The 26,007-nt window shown below is 46.9% G+C and overlaps 1 protein-coding gene across 1 annotated transcript in view; it reads right to left on the bottom strand.

The window, feature by feature from the left end:
- pappaa (pregnancy-associated plasma protein A, pappalysin 1a) overlaps window positions 1-14,430 on the bottom strand; it is a 76,516-nt gene extending 62,086 nt beyond the window's left edge. Inside the window, exons 1-2 of the mRNA XM_086135331.1 lie at window positions 13,692-14,430; window positions 5,145-6,243 (exon numbers count right to left, since the gene is read on the bottom strand). Coding sequence (XP_085991457.1) covers window positions 5,145-6,243; window positions 13,692-14,088 — 1,496 coding nt within the window. The 5' untranslated portion in view covers window positions 14,089-14,430. The remainder of the gene's footprint in view (window positions 1-5,144; window positions 6,244-13,691) is intronic.
- Window positions 14,431-26,007: the final 11,577 nt, after the last annotated feature.

The following is a 26,007-nucleotide window of genomic DNA, read 5'->3' as shown; positions in this document are numbered from 1 at the left end:
GAGGCCTTCTCCGTTTCAACAAGCCACCGATTAATGGAGCGCAAGGAGAGAAATATGCTCTTCCGGCGTACGGCCCAGCGATGCGTTCAGGCACCGGGGAGGGAAAAAAACAAGCGCCGCTGATAACTGCAATCATTCAGCGCCGCGATAGGTTTCCGCCGCGGTCTGTCATTCCTTTTATGAACAAATTCAAGGCTGGCCGCCGGCCCTGGCAGGCGGCGTCCGCAAACTCAGCCATGTCACTAATCAGTGTCAATAATCTGTTGCATGTGCTGGAGTTGGTTTTTTTTTGTTTTGTTTTTTTTCCAATACAACACAAAACACAACGAACATGGTCACAAATTGCGCCGCGTTTTAAGTTTTGACCTAGCTTGCGTGATCCGCTCGCCTGCTACGACCAGGGTTTCGGTTTGTAACGTGTGTTCTTGGATCATAAGATTAAGTGCGACAACAATGAGACTCCAAAAAAATCAAAATAAAAACCAACATGGCCGTTTACAGCTGGGAAACAAACGTAATTCCAAGTAAACGGTTCCGACCCTCTGGTTAAATGTGGGCTCAGTGGTGAAAATAATGCAGCATAATCTCTCACTGGAACAAATAAAGTGCACGCCTATGGGTAGTTTTTCTAAATGGTTGCTTGTGTTTGTCCGTTTACACATTAAAAGTCTGCGGTTAAGTGTCGGAATCTTTGCGGATGAAAGTGAGAAGCAGGAAAATACGACGGGGGAAAAAAATGTGATGTAATCATGTACGCGGTGATTAAATAATTCTAAGAACTGCGAACTGAATCTCACTGGCTCAACCCCAACCTTCTTTTTCTTTTTTCTTTTTTTTTTTTTTTTAAACATGAAACCACCAATTTGTTCATTAAATTCACTTAGCGCTCTGTTAAATTTGTATTTCTCTCTTTTGCACCACAACACTCTGCGTATCATTTCTTCCATTTGGCGCTCGAAAACTTTAGCCAGGCGCGCGATCATGCTTTTTTTAGAGTTCCACATCTTCCAAAAAATTGCAAAAAATAAAAAATGAGGAAAGTGTCTGCATAAGATATTAAAATCTAAAAGCTGCCCGGCGGCGTAAATGTTCAATGTCACCTTCGAGGAAGCAATTTAAAAGGGGCCAACGGTGATGTTTGGCAGCGTTTTTGGAGAAAATAAACCCATGAGAAAATTGTCCCTCCTGGCAATTTGGCGAAGGTTCGAACCCAGAGATATTGAATCGATAATATCGTCGCAAAGTTTGTTGGATAAATTGGACAAATAAAAAGAAATAACTAAACGCAACACGCAGGGTAACCTTTTTCGCCCATATAGAGGCAGCATAGCGATCAAAGCAAAGTGTACTTTTGAATTACTTGTATACAAACAGTATCTGTCAGCTGCCTGCTTCCAGAAACGACTGTGAGCCAGCCACCCAGATTTTTTATTTTATTTTATTTTTTTTACATAGAGTCCAGCCGAGCTTCTCCGCCCACGACTTGGCGGGTGGACTGGACTAAGATCATCCATTTCCAGGAAACAAGTGGACTACACTAAGCAGGAGCTGCCTTTCTCGTCTCATTTCGAACCCCAAGCCACACTCGACATTGGCGACGGAGGAGATGAGGGCGGAGCGTTGCGGTGGCCCATTTTATGAAAGACAAGCGTCCCCCTTCAACATGGACAAAAATCAGCCAGACAAAGTTTGCCTTGAGGTGGCCCGTCATGTAAAGGAACCCGCTGAACTTCAAGGGACAAAAACAATGCACAATCTGTCTAGTTTAAGGAATTTCCCAACAATTTGGGATCGGTCAAAGGCTTTGACTGAACGAAGTTCGAGAGCAAAAATTCAACTTCATTTCGTCAGGTTGATTTAATAAGCAGCCGCGGTCATTAGCACATTGGACACACATTTGGCGTCTCGTACAAAGACCAGAATGATTTAAGGGTCCTCGGTGTGCATTCATTTCTGCGGAGGCGCCCATATGCTCTCGATTTCGAGCTATTGTCTGATACTCTCGCAAGAAAAGACGCTTTGATCAGCTGCCGCTTTGCCGAGCCTGCGCAAAGTGTTTTTCGCGCACAAAGAGTTTGGAGCGTTCACTCCGTCTTTGTGCCCGTCCTTTTTTTACGTCTTCTTCTAATCTCCTTGCCAATGACCCTTACCCGGCTTTACTCCGACCCTCTTTGGAGCCCCGTCACATGGGGAAGTTGGAAGGGTGGCTGCGAGGGATCCTTTGGTGCGAGATGCAAGGTTGCGTCAAACTTGCGCCTTCAAAGCTTTTAAACGAGAGATGATGACTTCATCCATTTACACCCATGTATAATTCATACAACGCCGTAAATTTGCCTCGTATGCATTCAGCAGAGGAAGCCCGGAGTCAGCGAAGGGGCAAGCCGGTGTGGCCGTGGCACTCCGGTGGCCGATAGAACTTTCATATTCCGAGTGGGTTAACACCGCAGCTCTTAAACCCCGTCGTTCATCTCCGCTTTTATGACAGGATCCCATCGCTCGTCCTCAACCTTTGGGCTCACGAACGCGCTCTCGCGCGTCGCAATGCTCGACAACTCAGAGGGAACTTAGAACCGGGCATGATGACGACAATAAGAACCGGAAGGGTTTAACGGGACAAAGGGGCCGTCAAAAGCGTCCCCAAATCTCTGAAGTGGTCGCTCGTAAGCCGGCGCTGGAGTGAACGCGCTAAGAATCTTCGCCGCTGCCTTTCCGTGACTTAACGACCGCCGTCGAGCCAGAGCAGAAAGCGGCGAACTCCCCGGTGCGTTTTTTTTTTTTTTCAAAATACGTAGAATCTAACGACAACCGAGTAGGCCTAATGTTCTCGAATGCAGGAGGTCTTTTCCCGAAAAGCCCCCCCCCCCCCTACCCTCGCCTCACTGAAAGCGCAGGTGAAATCTCAACAACAGGTGTTTTTATAAGTGCGCTACGGCTTTAAAGGGGAAGTGCAAAGTCCTGGTATTTACGAACAAGCACTCCATTATGTTTTATGGGACGGGGCTTAATGGTTTAGACGACCAACTGTAAAACACCCAAGTCAAGGGCCCGGGAGATTAGCTGCCTCCACTGAGCTAAATACAGCGGGGAGAGGGAGTGGAGCAGAGAAAGGGTGGTCCATCCATCAATATGCCACGCCGAGAGGTATTGACTCATGAGGAGGAGAGGCAGAGGCCAAGGGAAAAGGGATGACCTATTAGCCCCTGACAACGCCGGCCCAGAATTTCATTTGCCAAAATGAAAAGCGTTTATGCGCTCGTCTTTCATTGGTTTGGGAGTGACGTCCAGGTGCTTCGGTCGTCAAAAACTACACCAACAATTAAGAGCACTATATGACGCTTCGAATACAGTATTGAATATTTCATGAATGATTCATCGGGGGGGGGGGGGGTGTTTGGCATTTGGAGAAAGCACCATGAGATAACATCAAATACCGGCAAAATCCCATCAAGAGGTTTCGAAGAAAAAGAAAAAAAAAGGATGAGAAAGCAACGCGACGATATTTCGCAAGACTCGTTTGCAGCGATTGGAGAAGGAGGTCACGTTTGCGGTTGCCTGCTTCCGACGTTGACCCGACTTTTAAAATCAGGCAGCGGCGGCGATGAGGAAATGGAAGCCGCAGTTACTGTCTCCCCGCGATATAAAGTGCATTGCTCATTGCGGGATTACTCAGGCGGAGGTCAAAGAAGGCAAACTATCCGGAGAGCATACCAGATACGTCGCATAATCACAAAACAAAGCACGCAGTCACTTGAGCGAGATGATTCTGAATGAGAATATGGCTCCTGTTTTTTTCTTACTTTCTGGTATGCGTCAAAGCCCACGCCCACATGTCAAATACCAGGGAGATTTGGACAGTGGAAGCCAGTTGTTGACATCTAAATCAAGCAGATTCTCCGCCGCCTGATGAATGGGCTTTGAACGATGACTAAGCTGGAAGGGATGTGAAGCCCACCTGCTTTTACTCTCCCGGTGTTGTTAATTAAATGTCATTATTTTGCTATTTAGCGGTCATTTCAAACAAAAGGAGTGAGGCGGACGAACGCTACTCCCAGCTTCGGCCGTGATTGAAACCAGGCACCTCGGTCGCTCTCTTCACACTATTACGATGCTTTAAACGATGATTTACCACTTTGACTGATGATGACAAGCCCCTGCTAGGTCCTCAGTCAAGGCTACTGTCCTTTGTATACCCCGAACCTTAAAAAAAAGTATTGGAGGACAGGCAGAGGCCTTTTTTTGTTTTGTTTTTTTAAATGTCAAATATTTATGATCTCCGCCAGCTTTTAGCCATCGTTTACAACTCACTATGACCTTATAACCAAAAAAATAAAATAAAATAAAAACCCATAATATTTATGTGTATAACACAACCACAATCCCGACGTTCATGTGCCGTACACCTGGAAGAAACAAAATGGATCCACACAAGTTTCTCCACTGTTATGCACTGGAAAATTCAGCCTCCCGTGTTTAAGGACCCCTCACCTGCCTCCGAAGGAAACACGTCTGTGCGGTTTCCTGGGGAGAGCGCTATGTCTAGAAGAATTTCCATTGCTACAAGCGAAAGTCATTCTGGTCCCCCTTTCCTGACCTCTATTTGCCTTTACAGTGTTTACAATCTCACTCTTTCCGAATCAACTGCCGCCTCCAATCAAGACGGCTTAATTAGGACCACTGGCTACAGGAAACAAAGTAGAAAAATGTGGGGGAGACTTGTTGAAAAATGGATACATGCACACAGGCACACACACGCGCACAAAAAAAAAAAAAAAAAAGATCCGTCTGGCCGGCGCGTTTGCTACCAGGAGAGTCATCATGTAGCATTTGTTTTGCCCCGCTTGTGTGTGCAACACTGATTGAAGCGGGCCGAGGTAAGATTGGACGAGCCGCCCCTGGAGGATTTCTCAGGCCACACAGGCTGGGAGTTGAGTTACAACTCAGCCGCAAACCAAATGGTCAGGAAGCCGAAGGACGAGACTGCCAAGGCGATCTTGCGGGGCGGGCGCAGCGAAAGATTTGCCTTTTGATTAATCGAGGAATGAGAGGTGTGGACTGGGTCTCTTGAAATGATTTCATCATGACTCGTAAGAAATCAAACAAGAAACGTTGCGGTGATGGACTGGAAGAGATTTGCGGTGACTTACTTGTGCGGAGAGGAGCGGTTGAAGCACGTCTTGGTCACATCCGTTATGTCGGGGTTGCAACAGTCACCAAGGTCGTAGTAGAAATTTTCCCAGTTACATTCCGGGTCACACACGCCGTTGCCCTGCTTGCTCTCGGGGCAGCGGCTCCGGTGGCCCGACACGCAGTCTCCCGCGTCGAAGCCGGTGAGCGGATGGTTGCATTCTGGGTCGCAGGCGTCGTCGCCCACTTTGCTGATGTCGCAATTGGCGAGAATCAACCTGTTGCGGAGGGACGAGTTGGTGATGTTGTGAATGCTGAGCTCCCAGCTGATGTTGTAGGGACCGAAGGCGTCATTCAGTTGCTGGTGTTGCAAGCTGATTTGGTGGTCCGACACGGTCGGCTTGGTCCGCGTATCGTCCCAGATATTGATCACGCGGTAGCGTACTTTCTTGGAGCGTCGGAAGCTGGAGAGCAGGTTGTAATTTTTGATGACCTCGACGTTGTCGCAAACCGTCTGGCCGCAAACGGGAGGCTCGAGCGTCGTGTCTAATAATCCTTCCGCGTTTGCTCCGCCGCCCTGGAAGCCCATCCGTCCACCTCCCCTCTGCTCCGGCTGAGGGAAGCTACCGTCTTTCACGGTCAGCCACTTCCTGCCCGGGTGCTCAAAAGTTTCCCGTATGACCAGCTGAGGTAGATCTTGCGGATCCTCGTTGCCCTGCATATCCCTGATAATCTGCCTCTGCCCTCGAGCGTGCCTCCACAGAGCCACCCTCTCCACCGCCCCCCTGTAGTTATGATTCAGTGCGTTGCCCCCGATCATCAGCACTTTGCACTTCTTGGTCAGGTGACTGAAGACGTCACCCGATTGCTCGCGACTCACGCCGACCTGGGCGCCGTTGACGAAAAGCTTCATGTAGACGCCGTCGTAGGTGACGGCGAGGTGCGCCCACTGATTTGGGACGTAGCGTGCGTTGGAGTGGATGACGGTGGCCTTGTGCGCACGATCGGTCTTCAGGGAGAAGAAGAAGCGAGGGTCTCGGTTGCCATGTTCGCTGACCGACCGGATGCCGAGCAACCAGCCTCGGTCGCTGGAGGCGTAGAAACATTTGTCGTAAAGGCCTGGGGAGACGACAGAAGAAAACGTTGTTAACATGCGCATTCGCTGAGCGAGCGTGAAGGGTCGACCGTCTCCAAGTCTGCGTGTTCTGGCAGTCTGTCACTTCCCAAAATCGTTTCTGTGGCGCATCAACGGTGCGAGGTAACCGTTTGTCAGTTTTTGTTTGTTTGTTTTCTAGTTGTACATACATCAATTTTCGATACAACAAAAAAAACTTAAGGGTCACAGCATTTTGCCTCAAAGCAGATGACTTTGAGGCAAAATGGAAGACGACACCATGGACTGGTCATCGCTCAATCACAGGATACATTCAGAGACAAGCACTCACATTCAACGCAGTCACTAAGTGGGAATTGAACCCATGCTGCCTGCACAGAAGTCGTACAAGTGAATTATTTCACGCGGGAACATTTTAGCTGTTTATCCCAAAAAAGGTCGCAATGACGATTCTTGCTAGCTTAGTCCCTGACGGCGACAAGAAGCAACACTTCTCCCCACTGCGGCGTTATCCGAGGACGTCTTTATAGAAGACGCCAAAAGGTCCTGTTATTCTTACAGCAAGAGTCAAGTGACTCGCCAGAGTTAAAAGACATCGATACTCAGGTGGAGAAAACTCACAGCAGCTGCTCCGGACTGCCATGTTCGAGCTTGAGATATTTGGCCGCAACACAATGGAGTCTGTTAGCAGGAGGGAGTAAGCGTGGTACAAATATGTCTCTGCAGGCAAACGTGAAGCATGCAGAGATTCCACGCAGATTTGAAGAGGGGGCATGGGGGGAGGGGGGTGGCTTTGATGCATTTGTCTAAATAGAGCTGTGGATTTGGTCAGATATTGTGGTCTTGTCTTATCCGTCACGCAAGGCTATCCGCAGAGTCAACGTGATCACCCACCAGAACACGAGGGAACATGCGAGAACAGTCCGCCCGCCAAGATCCTCAATAAAACTCAACTCAATCGTATACGTTCGTAAAAGTCAAATATATGTACGACTCGGGTAATTGTTATTTCCAGCTGTCGAGATCGGAGCGCAGATGCATGAGTGTGATTTATTTTTTTTCCATATATCTGAGGGCGTGTTGTCCTGGAAATTGGGTTGAAGTGCATGTTTGGCTTAGGGAAACTCCATGGAAATCTCTCTGTATAGGCTTTTTTCGTGAACACTGAGTGCATTTAAAGTTGTTAGTGTAAATGTCCCTTGCCAGCTAAGTAGCCAGAAAAGACCAGTTCTCTGCTGAGGCCTTGTTATTGTAGAGGCACCAAAACACCTTTTTCCTGTTTCACTTGGACCACGTGTGTCAGCTCCAGCATGGTAATGTGTTTTCACTTCTTAGGGGGATCTCTGAATGCTAACTGTTTGTTTGTTTAACGCTTGTTGAGGTACGTATGTGACCGGCGCACACGTTCGGGTCCACGAGGGTTCAACGTGAATGCGAGTTTGTGGCCCGGGCTGCTACGTTTCAGAAAATTTTCAAAGGCACCTTGGCACCTTTTTGGGGGACACTATCAGAGGTCTCATGCGGCGTTAAGTGGAACCGGGACTCTCATTCCCGGTTCCCGGCCAGTCAAAAAACATATACAAATATTTACGTGTGTCACTTCACGCACCTTCAAATGAGGACGTTCCCTGACAGGGAGGCACACCTGGCTCATTATATCCTCATCGACTGCCCAATGCATATCTAAAAGATATTACAACATATATTTCTGACCAGAGGCTAGTTGGCCAAACGTGATTTTTCAACTGGGGTTTGCTGGCAACCAGTTCAGGGTGTACCTCGGCGAGTGCCCCAAGACAGCTGGGGTGGGCTCCAGCACGCCCCGCGACCCTCGTGAGGAGAGGCGGATTAGAAAATGGATGGATGGATACTTTTCTAATGTTTACCTCTTCTTCTCAAAATGAATGGCTTCAAGTAACACGTTAAGGTGACTAGTCATCATAAAGGGAATAATCAAACCCTCTCTCAACTCGCTCTTCCCACATCGATCGGGCCGCCTCTGGCTAGCGGTGAATGTTAACTTTGATCTGGTTCTCATTAGAGAGGCGAGCGGCTTCAGGATGCATTCATTATCTTGTTCATTCAATGGACTTATGTTCCAAAAAGAAAGAGACGATCCGGGTTCAGCGTCAAGGTCAGGCCTGAGGTGGATGACGCTCACCGTCTTTTCACTCGGTTGGAAAAAAAAAAAAAAGCCCTCCATCTGTCTGCCGGTGCACTCAAGGCTAAAAGGTGTGCTCCAATGCTTGCAGGGCTCCTCGTGTAAACAACTGTCATCGTTTCTGCCATGCTCAATTAATCTAACACGCGGATATTACTACTAGCACCTGCTTTCATGACTCCCCCGGCTAGCACACCCAATATTCGAGTCCCATCAAGCTAACTCTAGTCACAAAAACAGGACATAGCAGTGTACCATCATACTGCTACCAACAGGTTAGACACAAGTACTTGGATACCTGACTTTGAAAGTGAGTAAAAAAAAAAAAAAAAAAAAAACATAACCCGAAAACACCATGAGTACACATTTTGATCCTTTTATGCTGGTGACGTGGTCTATGATTCTTTGAATATTGTCCCGAGAATGCCTGGGCGCGCTCCAAAGTGTACGTTCGGGATGAACGGCAAGCGCAAGCGGCGTATGTTTCCCATGATATACGTTTTTGTCGGCGCACATTAAGGGATTTGCACTCATTCCAAAGGCCGACTTGCGTTTGACTGGGTCCAACAAAAACACCCTCGAGAAAACAAAAGGCTCGAGAAAGTGAATCAGCATTAACGGAGCGGCGCGCTACAAAGAAACACGTCGGCTCTGACCGGACAAACAATGAAGCGTGTTGACTTTGTCACCCGACGAGAGGTGAAAACCCTTTCTTCCGAAAGCCAGTTTCCCTGAAGGATGACGGAAAATTCCAGCGATATTTAATCGAAAGTATGAACAAATAAAAAAGATATTGATGATAAAAATGTCATGACATCAGATATTGAGACTTTAAACATTTAAATAGGCTGTCAGGCTTGAATATTGGAGACTACTTCTTGGAGTCTCGGCATTTGCGAGTCTGCCAAGAAGGGTCAGTTTAAAAGGGTTTCGGGATATTGGACCCTGACAGCTTTTTTATTTTATTTTTTGCACCGTAACTTTTTTATTGTGACATTGACATCCCATTAAGGTCCTTGGCGGCGCTCATATTCACTCCATGGCGAAACGAATAAGAATTCCGTTTGAGATTGTGATCGCTGATGTCACACTCGACTCGTTATAAAGGCCGTACATTCCGTATTTGGCTTGGAGAGCAATTGCAATGTTTACGCGGACAGAAATAATACGATTGAGATGATTTAAAAATAAAAATAATAATAATTCTTCCTGGGATACTCAACAGCGATCATGCCTTTAAAATACGTCGCCTAAATGAGCTCCTTGTACTCGGAAGAGAGGGTGAAAAAAATGAGTAGGGAAGTTGATCAAACACATCTTTCTTGGCCAGGAACGGTCGGATGCTCGAGGCGTTGCGAGCGAGCGTGTTGACTGGGTTATAGGCGCAAGTTGTGCCGCCGCAACTTTTGTGCGGTGACTAAAGCGAGTTTTCGTTGAAAATGTGCTGGTTGATTGTCTGGCCCACAATGAATGGGAACTTAGTTCTGGCACACAAGCATTCTCACTCACACAATAGGCTATGACAGTTTTCCAATATACCTTACATGCAAGAATGTGAGAGGGAGCCAGAATATCCCGGAGAAAACGCGCAGGATGGATATTGAAACATTCAACGTCCAAACTGTGAGGCAGACATGCAAACAACGACTACGCCGTGCCGGAGTCTTTGCTTCAGACACTTGGGAATCTCCGATTGACATTTAAAATATTTTTCTTCCCAGTATGACAGTTTTTTTGGGGGGGGGGGGGGTTAATGTGGTCATGATTGCCTTCATCTGGTTCGCACCAGACACGAATGCAACTGAAGCACTGGGTAGTAGTACATCCGTTATCTCAGCAAATATCAGCTGATGTCTGCATGGAAATCTCCCTGAAGAGAACCCTGGTTTGCCTTACCATTTATTTTCTTCTTCCCCTCCCCGATGCGGGACAATGCAACATGACCCGGATACGGGGCTAATAGGCCACAACAAAGTTTGCATAACATTTGGATACAGAACTTGATGTTCTGATTGTGCGTATGAGCGTAACAGGATTTTTTTTTTTTTTCGTTCAAGCTGGGATCAATTCTGACCACATGTAACAATCTTAGCTGTACTCAACTGAACAAGAAGACAAAACGTACCCGGAGATTTGATCTGTTGATTGGTCACGCATGCCAATCGACAGACAGTATTTGGACGACCAAAAGGATGACTTTGCCAGCTCTCGAGTCAGAAAGGAAAATACCCCTCTCAACAAGCCCTTCGTGTACAATAAATAACGTCTACTTTTTGGTATGCGTTACCACAGGGAACACACTGTATTAGGGAAGGGACAAGAGGTGTGATTGCCACATGCTACTCAATAAACAAACACAGTGCAGCTCTGCCTCTGGCGAGTGCACCTCATGGCTACCAATCTGCTTTTGGCAGTACGTCAAATTTGGCCAACAGTAGCCAAGCCTCCTTGCTTTCCCGGCTCCTCGGGAAACCTCAAAGCCAACGCTAAGCTATGTGCTAAGCTAATTTGTACCGCAGGGGTGGGCAAGTCAGTCCAGTCCGTCAGGCATCATTCTGTCTTTATTTCAGGCCCAAACAGACTGTAAGCGGGTGCGATAGCCAATAGGTGTTATTACGTCATACATGTGCATGCAAAAAAACAAAACAAAAAAAAAAACATGTATTGTGATGATTGGCGAAACAAAAGTCAATATGTGACAGTCATTACAGTCTGTGGGACTGGAAGGTATACAGCACTGTTATATATATATATATATATATTTTTTTTTAACTGGAGTCTGATAGTGCTGTGCCTGCGTGTGGCGCAGTCAGTACGCTCTTGATGCCAATTGGCTGTCGCCGCCGACGATGGACGGCCTGGGCCGGCCTGAAATAATGATGGGATGATGACTGACTACCCACCACGATTGTACTGCACGGTCTATTGTCAAGTCTTCCGTTGCAGGGTGCAGAGCAGCTCTTTTCGGACTTAATCTTCACCTCCATAACAGCAGTGAACCGCTCTGAATGGTAGCAAATAGAACGATAAAACGGCAAATGGCAAAGTGTCAACAGCTACACACTGTTAACACACTGCAAAAATCCGCAACCCCGGGAATGACCTCACATGTTACCAATTTGGACAAACTTTTTGCTGTATGTTTCAATGACACATTTAAGCTGTTAAATATGATTGTGTGTGCGTGTATACAGTATACAGTATACGGAAAGCACGGCTTGTGCTCATTGGTAGAACCAATTTGTCAGTGTAACAAATGAGAAAAAAACATGACAACAAATGACCCAAAATAAACCTGTGTGCTTATTTAGGCTTGCTGAGAATTCCCGCCGGACACTGCGGTAAGTCTCCACAGTCTCCACATTGCGGGAGTGGCCTTGTCCGCTCTGATTAAAAATTGTGTGATCCATGAGTGTTTTGAATGACACGGAATGTTTTTTTTGGAGTTTCCCCGCAGCCAACATTTTTTTCTATGGAACCTATCCTCGACTATTCACTGAAAAACTAAAATATTCGCGCATTTCCGTGCTCATTTTGTAACACCCTAAGATGCTACACGATGGTGGGAAAGCCCTGGCTAATATTAAAGGAATTGGTGTCAAGGAAATATTGTTGAAGTGATACACTGAGTGACTTTTTCGAGTTTAGCCTGGGTTGTTAGTGGAAGTTGGCGCATGTGCATGTCCAGGCATTTTTCTTCTAAATAATTTAAAGATATTTATTCAAAAGCGTAATACAGTGACCAGAAAAATCTGTTCTTCTACACCTAAATTATCCAAGCATGCTTTACAATCTATTAATGAATCCACACAGCGCGTCCCACGACTCGCCCAAAGACAATGAGGTGACTTTTTATTTCTGGCCTGTCTGATTTCACGCACGGTTTCCCCCAACTTTCCAAATGAAAAATAACAACATACGTAAACGGGTCCAAAAAAAAAAAAAAAACTTGAGAAGAGAGAGGGAGAGGAGCGGGAGAAAGGAGGAGGGGGGGGGTGCTGGGGACACATGGAAAGGAGAAAACTGCAATGGTCAAAACAAGCCAGTCTAGAAAACAGCTGCTGCAAACAAGCCCCGTGGATCAAAACAAGGGGATGGGGCATTTGCCTAGGCCTGAATTAGATTTAAAAGATTAGGCTTTATTGGGATTGTTTGATCATCTTATTTGCTCTCTTTTGGAGGCCCCCACCCCACCATGGCAGAAGGCGATAAAGTAGTGAGAGATGGCAGATGAAAAAACAATATTTGTGTTGGAATCAAGTTCAAATTCTCTTCGGTTGCTCTTTTAAAGGTGCGAAAGTGTATCCTGCACTGCCTCCCAGGCCATGTGTGTACATAGTATTATCATGAAATGCCACCACAAACTCTTACAATGCCCCCCACCCCGACATCCCCTTTTTGCAGAGCATGCCAACCGGCTGCTGTCAAAAGTGTACTCTGCAAACAGCACACAACACCGTGATTGGTTGTGTGTGAAGTCAGACACAGATAGAAATAAGTAAATTTGCTCATATGGTGGAGGCAAAGTCCCACCAAAGCGTGCTGCATGCGAATACGCGCGAGGAGGTACCGGGTTCATTCCAGTTCAGTTCGGTTCAAAGGCAGCCATGCAGCCATCTGCACAAGCAGGCAAAGGCAGCAGGTAACGTGTGGCGCGACGCTCCCTGTTGGCGAGCCGAGGTAGCGCGTGTCGTCGTGCACCGTAAATTGCTTTCACACCTCGACTTTTGGTGCCGCTTTCAACGCACGGCTGCAGATCCGAATGGAGAACCCGCTCCCCCGCGCCCCCCACCCCTCCTCTCCCGCGCGCCCCCAGAAAGTCCACCTCCGCACCCCGATGCATCATCATCATCATCATCATTCACTTGATCAATTTCAAAGATTTTGGGTTGCGTGGAGGGGTATGATCAGCATGAGCGCGGTGCGTCAAAGTGCGCAAAAGGCGCTCAATCCTGCTGCCGATCGTTTGGAATAACGTCCAAAAATGCGCGACGCGCGCTCCATATCAACTTCTCGTGTCGTGCTCGCAGCGCCAAACTTTCGGTACCATTACATCATAGTTTTAAAATAGCCAAGTGGGCTTTTGGAGGAATCGCCTCCGTCTGAACGCGCGGCGACACCAGCTGACGCGCTAAATCTGCTCCATCCGAGGCAAGCTGCGTGCAAGTACGCTGCCCTGCCACGAATGATGCCGAGTTGTCCGTCATTGGGCGGCTCGGATTAAGTGGCATCAACTGCAGCAAAATATGTCAATGTATCAAATAAGGGAATCAAGCGACACGATGTTCCTACCTGCTATAACGGTGGGTGATCGCTGACCTCCCTCCGGCTTGATCCACATCTCAAGTGTGAAGTTTCCTCTGGGGATCTCCACGCCGGGCTTGAGCCGGAGCTGGTCGCCCCTGCCGGTGAAGTAGACAGCCTTGCCCCGCTCGGGGGAGCTCAGCTCCGGCTGCGAGGAGGAGCGCCGACGCTGGCGGAGCCCCCGGCGCTCCAAGCCGGCCAGGGAGCGCTTGCCCCGGGGCAGACGCGTGGCGCAAGCCCCCGGGACGGCGGCTCTCGCCTCCCTCATGCGCACCAAGTCCCTCTTGGATCTGCCTTTCCGCCGCTCCACCGTTCCGCACTCTGATCCAAAACACAGGATGAGAATCACCAGGCAGGACACCCAGGGAGACGTCCAAAGTTTCATTTTTTCACAATGAAAATGGCCAACAAATGGGACATAAAAATAAAAAAAACAAGTAGAAAAATATAGTCCACACTTCCTCTTCTCTTTGAAATCCTCTTCTTTTTTTTGCGGTTGAAAGTGTCTAAATAAACCTCATAAAGCTTTGCTGTTTTCCCCCTTCTCTTTATAATGCGAAGCCACGACCCCCTCTCTTCTTAAGCAAAACTACTGTGGAGACATTGAGGGGACACGAGGAATATTTGATTCATGTATGTGTTCCACGGTGCCTTTTCAATGGGTCCCATTTAGCCAAAGGGATGACTAATAACTAATCAATCAAGGAGAGGGGGGTACGGCCGTTGCCCCCCCTCCTCATCCACCTCCCCTACCGCCCCCCCCCCCTCCTCCCCTCCTTTCGGACGGCAGGAGTTACTCGCAGAGATCCACAGTTGTCCGCAAAGCTGCTGTCACACCTTTCCCCCCCCCCCCTTTCTTTTTTTTTTTGGAAATTATTTATCCCACCCTTAAAAAGACATTTCATCAATTAAAAAGAGTGGGAAAGTGACAGCGAGTCAGCCACCCATATTTATTGAAAGAAATCTCCACCAAAAAAAAAAAAAAAAATGGAAAAGGGTCCCAACTTCTTTTAGGATGCTGTGTTAAAAAAAAAAAAAAGTCAAAAAAGTTGCGGGGGAGCGGGAGAGGGGGTGCCGAAGCGCAGCATCGGCGTCCTCACGCGCGCTGAAAGCGGACACACTTGTGCGCACCAGTCGCTCCTCGCTCGCGGAGCCGGTTTCTCCCCAAGTGTGTGCGTGCGCAAGCGTGTGTTTGGGTGTGCGTAGACATTCGAAAAGAACAACTCATGTTTCAAATGTTTCGGCTGTGTGTGAAAGTGTATGTGGTCTTATCACCCCCACCCCATCGCCCTCAAAATGGGAAGTCTCTCTCTTACACACACACACACCCCCACCCACACACACACACACACACACATGCGTGCACACACACTCGCAGGTAGGGAACTCTCACTGTCCACTGCATTCTGAGGTATGATTTTTATTGTGTGTGCTGTATCCCCCTGGTGGCCACATCCGGAACTAGCTCGCCATGCAGACACATCCACGTGTATATTTACGCATATTGCATTCTGGCGAAATAATGTGTTCCAAAGGCAAACCGTCACCAACATAAATCTGCACAGGCAATATTTGAAACGCATCGTTTTAACATTCTTAAGTCAGTCATGCAAGTGTAAAAGAGTCGCAGTAACCACGGCGGGTAAAATATCAGTCAGTACCTTAAATTGTATGTTGGGATGTCACACATGGGCATCGCGTCTCTAATTATTCGAGTAAATAATTGTAAAAATAAGTTAACCACTATTAGTAAAATTAAATGAAAACTCAGATGTGTATTTTTGGTGTGTTTGCATGCTACTAGTTCAATTTTCATGGACTTTAAATACAATACAATGGATAACTTTCTTTGGACTTTACATGTATTGTCTTTTCAGCGACTTGGTATGAAGTGGAGGCGATTGACATAAACTTACTCTGCATTTAATGTCATTCCATAGACTTTATGCGTATGTCCGGATGAAGCGTTCCATTAAATGGCAAAATCCACCTCTTTTTATTTATCGGAGGGGGGGGGGCATTTTGCTACTTTATGTCGACTGAAAATGACATCACAGCTGCGCAGGGCTCAGGTAACGACCAATCACGGCTCACCTGTTTTCTAGGTATGGTCATGTGACATTGGCAAGCTGAACCCTTCGGCACTGTGATGTCATTTTAAGTCGACAGCAGTTGGCAAACTGGCCACCCTGAGTTGGATAAAAATGTGGGTTTTTGCTGTTTAATTCATATTCAACAGACCCGATATTAATTGGAATTGCCGTGTTTACGCGAGTGAGGGCACATACAACGTATTATTTTCAAGGAACATTTTGACTTGACTTCCCCTTTCACATGTATTCACATACAGGGTGTTTCCATGGACTTTTAAACGTGATGTCTTTCCATAGACGCCACGTGACGTTTCTTTCCATAAACTTAATATTTACATGTGGAGTCTTTCCATCCACTTTACAGATTGTGTTGCCACAAGCTTTAAATTAAGCATCTTTCCATAGATTTCACATGTAGTGTGGTTCCGTAGCTGTGGTGTCTTTTTCCATATAGCCCGCCTTATGGAATTTGCCTCAAGCTGTTTGTTGTAAATGTGCATTGCCACCTACCATAAAAGGAAAGCGGGAACAAACATTCAATATTTGCCTTCTTCCTTCTTGTGTTGTTGCGACTTCGGCCCACATATTTCCCTTTGTGTCTCTTGCGCGGGGTGGGTGTGGGGTTGGTGGGTGGCCGGGGGGGTGTGCGGGCGGGTGCGAGGGAGGGTTGCGTGACATATCGGCATACGGAAAAGGTGTATGACCTTGAAAGGAAGAGTGAGCGATTTTAATACGGTGGCAAAATGGTAAAGGTTGTGAAATCATTCTCTTTTGGAGATTTGGCTACAGGTTTTGTTTTGGGGGGTTTTTGGGCGGGGGAGGGGGAGTTCGGGGACAGCTCTGGATTCCAAACTCCTGCTTAACTACATATGGATCCGATATTTTCTCACCCAAGAAGTGTGACTTGCATGACTGCAAAAGTTTGACAAAGGGCGTGTGACGACAGAGAGCGTTTTGCTGTTCCTGTCTCTGTTGGGATGTGAGAAGTGGCATCTTACGTTCTTGGTCTTGTGCAGGTGTACCTAATGTTGTGTCTGGCGTGTAACGCAGAGGGGATTCTGCATCCTGCTGTTACGCAATGAGATTGTTTATACTATCTTGCAGCACCCCCCCCCCCCTCCACCCCCCACCCCCCTTGTCCATTCAAACCCACTAAAAGGGCCTTACTCTTACGCCATCTCTCCTTATTACACAAGACCATCCGGTTATTTTTAGATTCGACGCTCCAGAAATAACAACATCCATCTTTAACCTACGGGCCTGAGAGGCCTTAGGCCAAGAAGCTGGCATACCGCACACACTCAACAGACTTCAATTGCAATGCGACTCCATCGGCTTTGAATTGGGTGCCTTTACAAAGGCCTTATCCCGCAGAAACTGCATGCCGCTTTGCACCAACCAAAGTGAATCCACGATGCACGTCAGTCGTTTGAACGATGACCAAAGTCAGGATAGAACCTTTACGATCGAGCGCTCCGGTGTACATCGCCCAGCTCCCGCGGCGATGTGGTCGCCCGTGTTTGGAGAAAAGCGGTTGCGGCCTGCTCCCGCAATAATCCCACTGCGTCATCCGAGCCACTGTGGAGCGAGTGGCACCAGATAAATAGGAGAAAAAAAAACCCCACAGCCTCATAATCCATTAATGCACTGAGCTTAATCTGTGACTGTTTTAAAGTGCCAACCTAAATGCTTTCATCTTTTCAAAGATTGTTGCTGATTTGACACCGTCGAATTCCAAGTGTTAACACTTCAAGAATATCAGCGACTATCCAACTCAAACATAAAAATATCGACAACAGGACTCTGTCGGCAGCCGGAACCTCACACAGGCTTCTCTTTCGAAAGAGAGTTAGAGAATAACCCATTAAACCTCTTAAAAATATAATCCCAACTACAAACTGACAGCAGCGGCTCAAACTTTCAACCGTACCGTGAAAACTGTCACGCAGAACGCCCCCCGTCCCTCTCCCCCAGCTCAAAAGGAAACCAGTTGCCGACGAGGGCTGCGAGCGACCGGCACAGAGGTGTTTTTTGTTACTTTTAACCAATGGCAAAGATTACGGGAAATGTATACGCTATACGCACAAATCGGGTTTAATCTTTTCTAATGCTTTTGACAGCTGTCATTTTTTTTTTTTTTTTAGATGCACTTAGCGTGGAAGGGCAGCCAGTTCAGATGGACGCTGGCATATTTATAAGGTGCGCACATTGGACAAGAGAACGGAAAAAAGCACAACGCAACGCAAAACGGCCGTGCTAGCATCAGTGGTGGGCAGTCCGTCAGCACCGACGGAAGCTCCGTCAATCCGTCACCGACGGACTCCCATTTTCGCTTTATTTAGGGTAAGCACAAGGGGAGAGGAGGTGCGCCTGCTCCGTCGGGACGTTGAAAGGGGGTCGCGGCTCAAAAAAAGTTGGGAGAACGGCTGATCTGAAGGATTATGAAGCAATAATTGGAAGGTCACATTTCAGCATTAGGGTGCTTAGCTCAGTGTGGATGTCAGCGGGTCGTTGACTCATTTCATCTCTGATTTCTGGCCTCGAATGATGTCTCCCATGAGCGTTTCCATCAGCACGTCATGATCCATTACATTTTACGGGGGGGTTTTTTTCTTTTAAATTTCTATATTTCATCCCAGCGCCTCTGACTCGACTCCCCCCGCTCGGCCACTTGATCTTCCCTCGTCCACGTGCTATGGCATCCATTAGTCAGAACTTCCAGCTGCTGAGCCACACGCACGCACACAAGCACACACAAGAGGAGGCAAGATGCCACCGCGTTTTTTTAAATCCAATCCCACCGTCCTGCGTGCCGCTCGGCCTCTTGCTTGCATCTTTGAGCTTGCACTTGAGCCAGTTTTGCCAAAGATGCAAAGGCCGCGCTACCTCAGGAGATACTTATTATTATTGGGGGGTGGGGGGGATTCTTGGATAGTCCTGCGAACAGTTTCAGCGACAGAGTAGATCCATAGGGGGTTTAACATCCGATCAATCAGAAAACACGCAAGCACGCGCACACACAAAATCGGAGTTTCAATGGAACTGGGCATCCAGTCAGTCAGCTTGTCAATAACACGATCGCATGCCAAAAGTGTGCTTCTCTCATTGTAATTCAAAAAGAATAATGTACTCGTCTGATTTCTTGGCTCAAATCAAAAAGTCAACTGACTCTTTCTTAAAAAGGACCTATAGTCAATAAATTGTTGAGATTGTACATATTTTTATTGGTGCTTGAGCACCCCCTAAAATTGTCTAGACATGCCTGGCACACACCCTCCCAAAAATATTCAACCGCCGTTCTGAAAGAGTTTTCACTGCATTATACAAGGTGATAAATTAGCCCAAAACACAGAGTTTGCCTCCACAATGCACTTTAAGAGCTTTTCCAGTGGATGTGTTGACGGAGTATTTTGGAACACTTTTGCTTTATGCTGCTTCATTACGAAAATTAATGAGCTCACAAAGTTTATAGCCACTCCATCACGGTTAAGCAGGAATATAGACGAAGGCGTTAAGGTGCCACAGCCTTTATGGCTCTTTTTGAGGAGATCAATTGTTTCTCAAAAAGGAGAAAGTGTGATGAATTAGTCTAACAGGAATGCCCCGGCGTTCAAAAAGTCGCCGTCACGGCCACATCCTGGAGTTTGGCCGCGGCTGTTGCGAGTGAGGCGTGCAGTAAATAATATTAATCCATTATGGCTCAGCGGCCACAACCAAGGCCGCTGGAACCTTGTTTGAATTGCGCTGCTTACGGGGGAAGAATTATATGCGCGGGGTATGGCGCAGTCAGCACACCGCCGCTCGCCACCGCCACTGCCCCTCCGTCTAGACTCGAGGAAACGTCCATATGGAGATATTTAACACGCTCGTTAGCTGGCCCGCTCGAAATACACTTGCACTGACGCTCGTCCATAAAAACACAAACTCCAGCGCGTTGTTCGGACGGATGAAGCGGGCTGACGCATCCGAGGATATAATTTTTTTTGGGGGGGGGGGGCACGAGGCCACGTCGTAGCCAAGGGTGGCTGGAACAGTGAGGGCGAAAGGAAAGAGATGATTCCTCGGAACGCTTCTCGAGGTAGTTTGATCCCTTTGGGTGAGGATGAGTGGAAAATGCCTGCTAAGGTGAATGGGATATGTCCCATTGGAAGAATCCGCAAAAATAACTTGGTTCAAGGTGCACCCCTTTCAAAACATGCCCAGCGTTTGGCGCACCACCATTTTCCAGCACACAACGCCCCAGAAAAAGACTTGATAAGCCTTTTCCTGGACACTCCAAAAACGGCCGTTCCTCACAATTGAAGGCCCGCCCCCAAAATGCTATTCTCACGCGTTTGAACCAATGCAACATTTCAACAGGGTTGGGAGACCCCCTCTTGCCATCCATCCATTTTCGGATCCACCTTTATCCTCACGAGGGTCGCGGGCATGCTGCCCGGCCGTCTTCAGTAGGCGGGGGGGGCGGGGGGGGGACACCCTGCCAGCCAATCACAGGGCAGACATAGAGCAACAACTATCCGCGCTCACACTCACACCTAGGGACAATTTTTGATTCACTTTGCATTATTTCCTTTGGGAATAGGATGTTTACGAACAGATCACAAGGTCAAGCGGCTTCATGAGAAAGGTTTGTGCCAATCTGTCTGCCAAAGCCAACATAAAAACCACGCTGCCTAATTCAAAGCACTCTCAAGTGTCTTTAAAGTTTACTGTGCTTGTTGTGTTTTTTGGAATACTACAAAGACTTTTTGCTCAATACGCTACATTTGATGCAGCCTGGTCCTGCGACAAAAGCATATTTACTCTGAACTAATGTTGATAGAGCCTGTGATTCAGATGGAATGACTCAACGACATCCTGTGAGCCACACGAAGCATGAAATTATTACAGTACTTCTTAATCCTTGGGATCAGTCAACTTTTGGAACCGCGCATCCCTTTTAACATCCGACAAAGCTGGCATGCCCTACTCCTCAGCACAGCACAAAAAAATAAATAAACCCCCCCCCCCCAAAAAAAAGGAAATTTCCGACATACTAAGAAATACTGAGTCATTTTGCTAACCCATTCGCTGTTGATTCTAAACGAACTAGTTTGCTTTTACCCCAAGGTTGGATGAACCATTTTTTGTGTCGATTTGGTGAACGATTGGATTGGGGTGAGATGAACAGCTGAAGTTACTCGCCATATTTGGACATCATGCTGTGTACTGAAGTTGAAGTAAATTTTATGTCACATTGTTGGTGGCAGATTTTGGGTCCTGGTTAAAATTAGTCAAGTATCCTTCATCCAATAATTATTGGTACAACCTGATGCCACACACAGTGACATTTTAACCATGGAGACAAACAATAAGGTGAAAATGCCACACAGAAATCAATGTATTCAAGGTAGGTGGGCTGAGCAAGGGGCAACGTAAGATGGCCGCCGGTGGCTTCACTTCTCCCGAAGCGGTATCGTTAGTGCATTCATATGTACGTTCGTGTCCCCACAGCACGCCTCAAAAAAGAGCATTGCCAAACATTTTAAGTCCCAATTTGACATTCCAGCAGAGTTGGCGCACCCCCCATGGCCGGGGTGCACCATCAAAAAGCAAGTCGATTATGTATTCACCATCGTGACTTGTCTGAAGGGATGAAGCCCAGTAGACAGATGGTTCAGGGATCGCTAACCGCATTTAAGTTCCCGGCATTGGGGGGGGAGAGAAAAAAAAATGACTGGAATGTCCAGTATGCATATGGTAAACGAGGGGAACACTACGTGACACGAGAAATACGACTCCTGCGCTTCGGGGTGTGGCCAGTGTGTCAACAACAGTGTGTGCGTTGTTGACACGACCGCGACGGACAGCTGTAATGTATATGCGGGGCGGAAGAGGCGGCGTCATGCCTTTAGCGGGCCGGCTAAAGCTGAAAAACACATGCTGTGGCATAAATAAACAATGCAGATGAGGAAACAATGGTTGCATGCTGATTCGCAGTTAACAATGCAATGCCGCACCTTAATGTGTCTGGGCCACACAATGCAAAAAGCCGATTATGCAAATTGGGGTTATCGAGGGCATGGCGATGTAACAATGGTACGAAGTTGATTGAGCTGCACTGTATGCGTGTGTGTGTGTGTGTGTGTGTGTGTGTGTGCGCGCGTAAGCCACCACTCCCGTGGGTAGCCTTCCGCAAACCCTAAAGCTTCTGATCCGAGGCCTCATTATAAGGCCCGACATCAATCGGGAGGTCAAAGGGTTGTGGCAGATCAATAAAGCCTGATCAATCGGCTCATCCTTTTTTTTTTTTTTTTTTTTTAAATGGCGTCGGGAATGATTAAACCTTGTAAAACAAACCTGTCTCTTGCCTTGCATTTCCCCCCTCATTTTGAAGGACACTGCCAAGGACTCCGACATGAACATGCGTCATCACGTTGCACCTGGAGCGCCCTCGCGTCCTCGCCACAACTGCGACACTTTGGGAGGAAAGCACACGTACACACGCACGCACGCACACACAAACACAAAATGTTGTTTAAGCTCATATTAGTGTATTGACACGTTACCATGGAGAGGGGAAGAAAAAAAACATAAATACATCAAATAGTTCGGCGATGAGCCACGCTTACTCCCATTTGACTATAAATCATGCATCATGTACCCAAATTGCAAGCTCATTCCCTTTTCATGCCAGGCTTAGGAAAATTGCGATGATCCATTAGCTCTAATTATCAAAGCTAATAAATGGGTCATTTTTCAGCATCCTATCAAATCAAAATTGCCCAATTGGCGCCTGTGCCAGGGAGTTATCCTCCCACAGGAATAGTCGTGGCCAAAAGGGGTTATAAATCATGGAAAATGAGTGGAGAGAGTATAGGATGCAAAACGGCACTGGCTATTAAATCACTCGGAATTGAGCTTTTTCTTTTTTCTTTTGAGCGATAAAATATTCAGTTCAAACCAACAATGCGCCCATGACAAGCGATGATGCAAAAGCCGGGAGTATCACGACGGCCCCCCAACAATCGGTACACTTGCTCACTTGAATGAGATCGATTATTTAGATCCGGAAGTATTTGAACAATGACATTTTTATGCCTTTCTAAAACGTCACGGTGGATAGGAAATCAAGTCACCTAGATGTGACGTTTCACTCCTAAGGACGTGGATGGGGCCATTTGTCACGAGATAAAACTGTTTTAATTTCATCCAAGATGAATGCCCAACTGTTTGTGTACGAGCCATTCAAAAAAAAGTAAAAGCTTCTCAACAGAAATACAGCATTTATCCTACAGAAATGATAAGCTGTCCACTGTAGCGACCGCTGTCCCTGAAAGGGTAAAATACATTGGGCGGATAAAACTTCTTTCAGATTGCTGGGAAGAGAAAAGCTGTTTTGACACGGCATTGGTCCGACACGATAAGGCAGCGATGTTGGAAAATGAACGTTGGTTCCAACATTTGGGGGTAGTTACAAGCTATTAAAATTTGGTATGCAAAAAAAAAAAAAAAACAAGGGGTAATGTCGGGAATATGCAATGGAAGACATTTATAGAGGAAGGGTTGAAGACCAAAATTTTAAAAAAAAGAACAGGAGGAACAGATTGTTTGAAGAAGAGGAGTCCACTTTAACTCACGACTCATAGTAACTTCCCCGCCAAGTTACACACACTCGGTGCTGGCAATGACGCTCGTGTGTGGAGAGCAAACAAGCCTGTTTCCCTAAATCCAACAGTCCACAATGCGAATGACATGCTGCTTTTTCCAGCTGCACGGAACGTCTGGATCATGGTGGCGATGAATAAATGATAACAGTGAGATCTGTTGGGTTGGAAGTGACGGAGGTGGGGGTGGGGGGTGGGGGTGGGGGGTAACAACGTTTCGGGGCCTATTTATAGCACCGCTGCAGAATTTAACCTTGACCTCCTTTCGGCACAGCAGCCACGCAGTCGGGCCTCCTGCAGTCAAACGTCACTTTTTTGGACAAGTCACATAATGCCAACTCGGACATGAATTTTTTAAATGCCTCGGAAATTCCCCATCGCGGGGCTTCACTCGGGGAAGGAGTGCTGGTGGATGTTTGACTTTGCCCGTGTAGTTAGCCTTCGCACACACACTTTGTACATACACGCCGTTCTATAGAAATGAACCTTTCAATTGCAAGAGACCCTTGCAGAAAACGGTGGCTGGGACAAACTACATGTTTCTCATTGCCCTATAAGGAGACACGGGTTCCTCCATTTGGGCTAGAGGGTCCCTGTTCTCATCAGTACTTTATTTGAATGATTTATTCAACTCATTCACTCCCAAAGACGTTTTTAAACGTCTTTTCAGACTTGGTTGGTACTGAATGAGTTTTAAATGAAGTGAAAGGGAAAGTCATGTCAAAATTTGTCTCCACAATGTGTTCCATGTGCCCTCAATAGTCTCAACACAGCATTCTGATGAGTACTGCATTTGTCGAACATACAAGCAGAAAAATTCATCCGTTTTCATGCATTTCAGGGGGCGGCCATTTTGCCTAGTTCTGACACACGCTGGCGACTGAAGATGACATCACAGTGCCGCAGGGCTCAGCTTGCAAATGTCACATGACGTTTCGATCGTTACCTCAGCCCTTCCCAGGCGCGGTGATGTCATTTTCAGTTGACAGCAAGTGGCGAAATTGGCAGCGTCGCGAGACGGATAAAAACAGACTGATTTTGCCGCTTCATCCATATTCTACAAATATCATATTAAGCCGAATACCGTGTTTAGACAAATGGGGGCGCATAGAGAATATTATTGGAAAGAACTTTCTTGACTCGGCTTCCCCTGTAAGTTGGAATTCTTATTTAACTTTTCCCACCGTGTGGAATATATGAACACATGGTCTGTCAGAGAGGTTCCAGGACTGGCATCAACAAAGATGTATTTAAAATCAAAACTATAAGTTAGCCCTCTCAAAGTAATCCGTCTGGAGTCTAAACACATTTTCAGCAGTCTTCTCTGCTACGTCTTTATTCACTTCTAATTGTATTCTTCTGGGAGCAGGTTTGACGTTCTGGCCCAAGTTTGAAGGGGAAAAACTCATAGTTTGTAGGTTGGGTTTGGAATATGTTTTGTGACATAGTCTTTCTGACACACCTTCTATTTGATTTCCTAATGGATGAAATTCTACTTGGAACAGCTTTTTTTGGGGGGCGGGGGGGCTTTCATACAATTCTATGAGATACACGTATGCACCGTATACATCTGCAGAGGCGGCCAGAGGAGCAGGCAGACGGTGCAGTGCGGGCAAGGCGCCAGATGCAGGCTCAGGGGCTTATGAGGTCACAGCCTAGGTGGAGTGTTAGCGGGAACGACACCTGACAGCAGGCCGGCAGAATGCACCCTGGCACTTCTGTACATTCGTGTCACTCCTGATAAGTCAGGTGCTTCATACAGGAAGGAGATGAAGATGAGGAAGAGGAGAATGTCTCTTTCCTTCCTGGCTGTTCTTGCTCAGTGAGCAGACGAGCAGGATGGTGCTACCCCCGAGTCCGGATCCAGACACCTTTCTATACGGCCCGGCAACTATTAAATTAGTTTGATTAACGTTTTTGGGTTTTTTTTGTCATTGTGCTTCTATGTATGCACACAGGAAATACACAAACCGATATTATATCCCACTTGAGGCCACTCAACCAATGAAATGGTTCACTCTTTGCGAGTGGTGCAATTGGGCAACAGCAAATTGTTTTTGTCACTGCATGTGGGTGAAGGACGCCTTGCCATAAAGCATGAAACAAATAATTAGATACGACCTTCTCTCCTTGTGTCAAGTCACCAGCAAAGACATTTCAATGAAACAACCAGATGAAGGTTGTACAATACTGATTTAAGGGTTGTCTTCAGAAGCGTCTCTGGATCAAGTTGAACCTATGTTAAATCTGAAGGGGCACTGCCATCTAGCGGTCACGTGCAGTACAAAGATGGACAGCTGCTCGTGTTCCTTGAAATAGCCACAAACAAATCTCTGGATAAAATGTTAGAAAATACAATGCATTTGAACGTACCAAAATAAAATTTAGGTCTTTGATGGACATATTCTAAAATGCAGTTTTAGGTTGTAGCATGACAGAGGGCTTTTGGCGGCATGTCACATTATGGAGTTCTACAATATCTGCTCACTTCTGCAACTCCAAATCTTTGACATTGCAATAGCAAAGGTTGGATGACAGACAAGTATGGCATCATGTACTCAAGAC

This window comes from Hippocampus guttulatus, chromosome 17 (assembly GCF_054856545.1).
Source record: "Hippocampus guttulatus isolate MCC_2025c chromosome 17, RoL_Hgut_1.0, whole genome shotgun sequence".
Taxonomy (NCBI): Eukaryota; Metazoa; Chordata; class Actinopteri; order Syngnathiformes; family Syngnathidae; genus Hippocampus; species Hippocampus guttulatus.
This window is presented reverse-complemented; position numbering and strand designations above follow the sequence as displayed.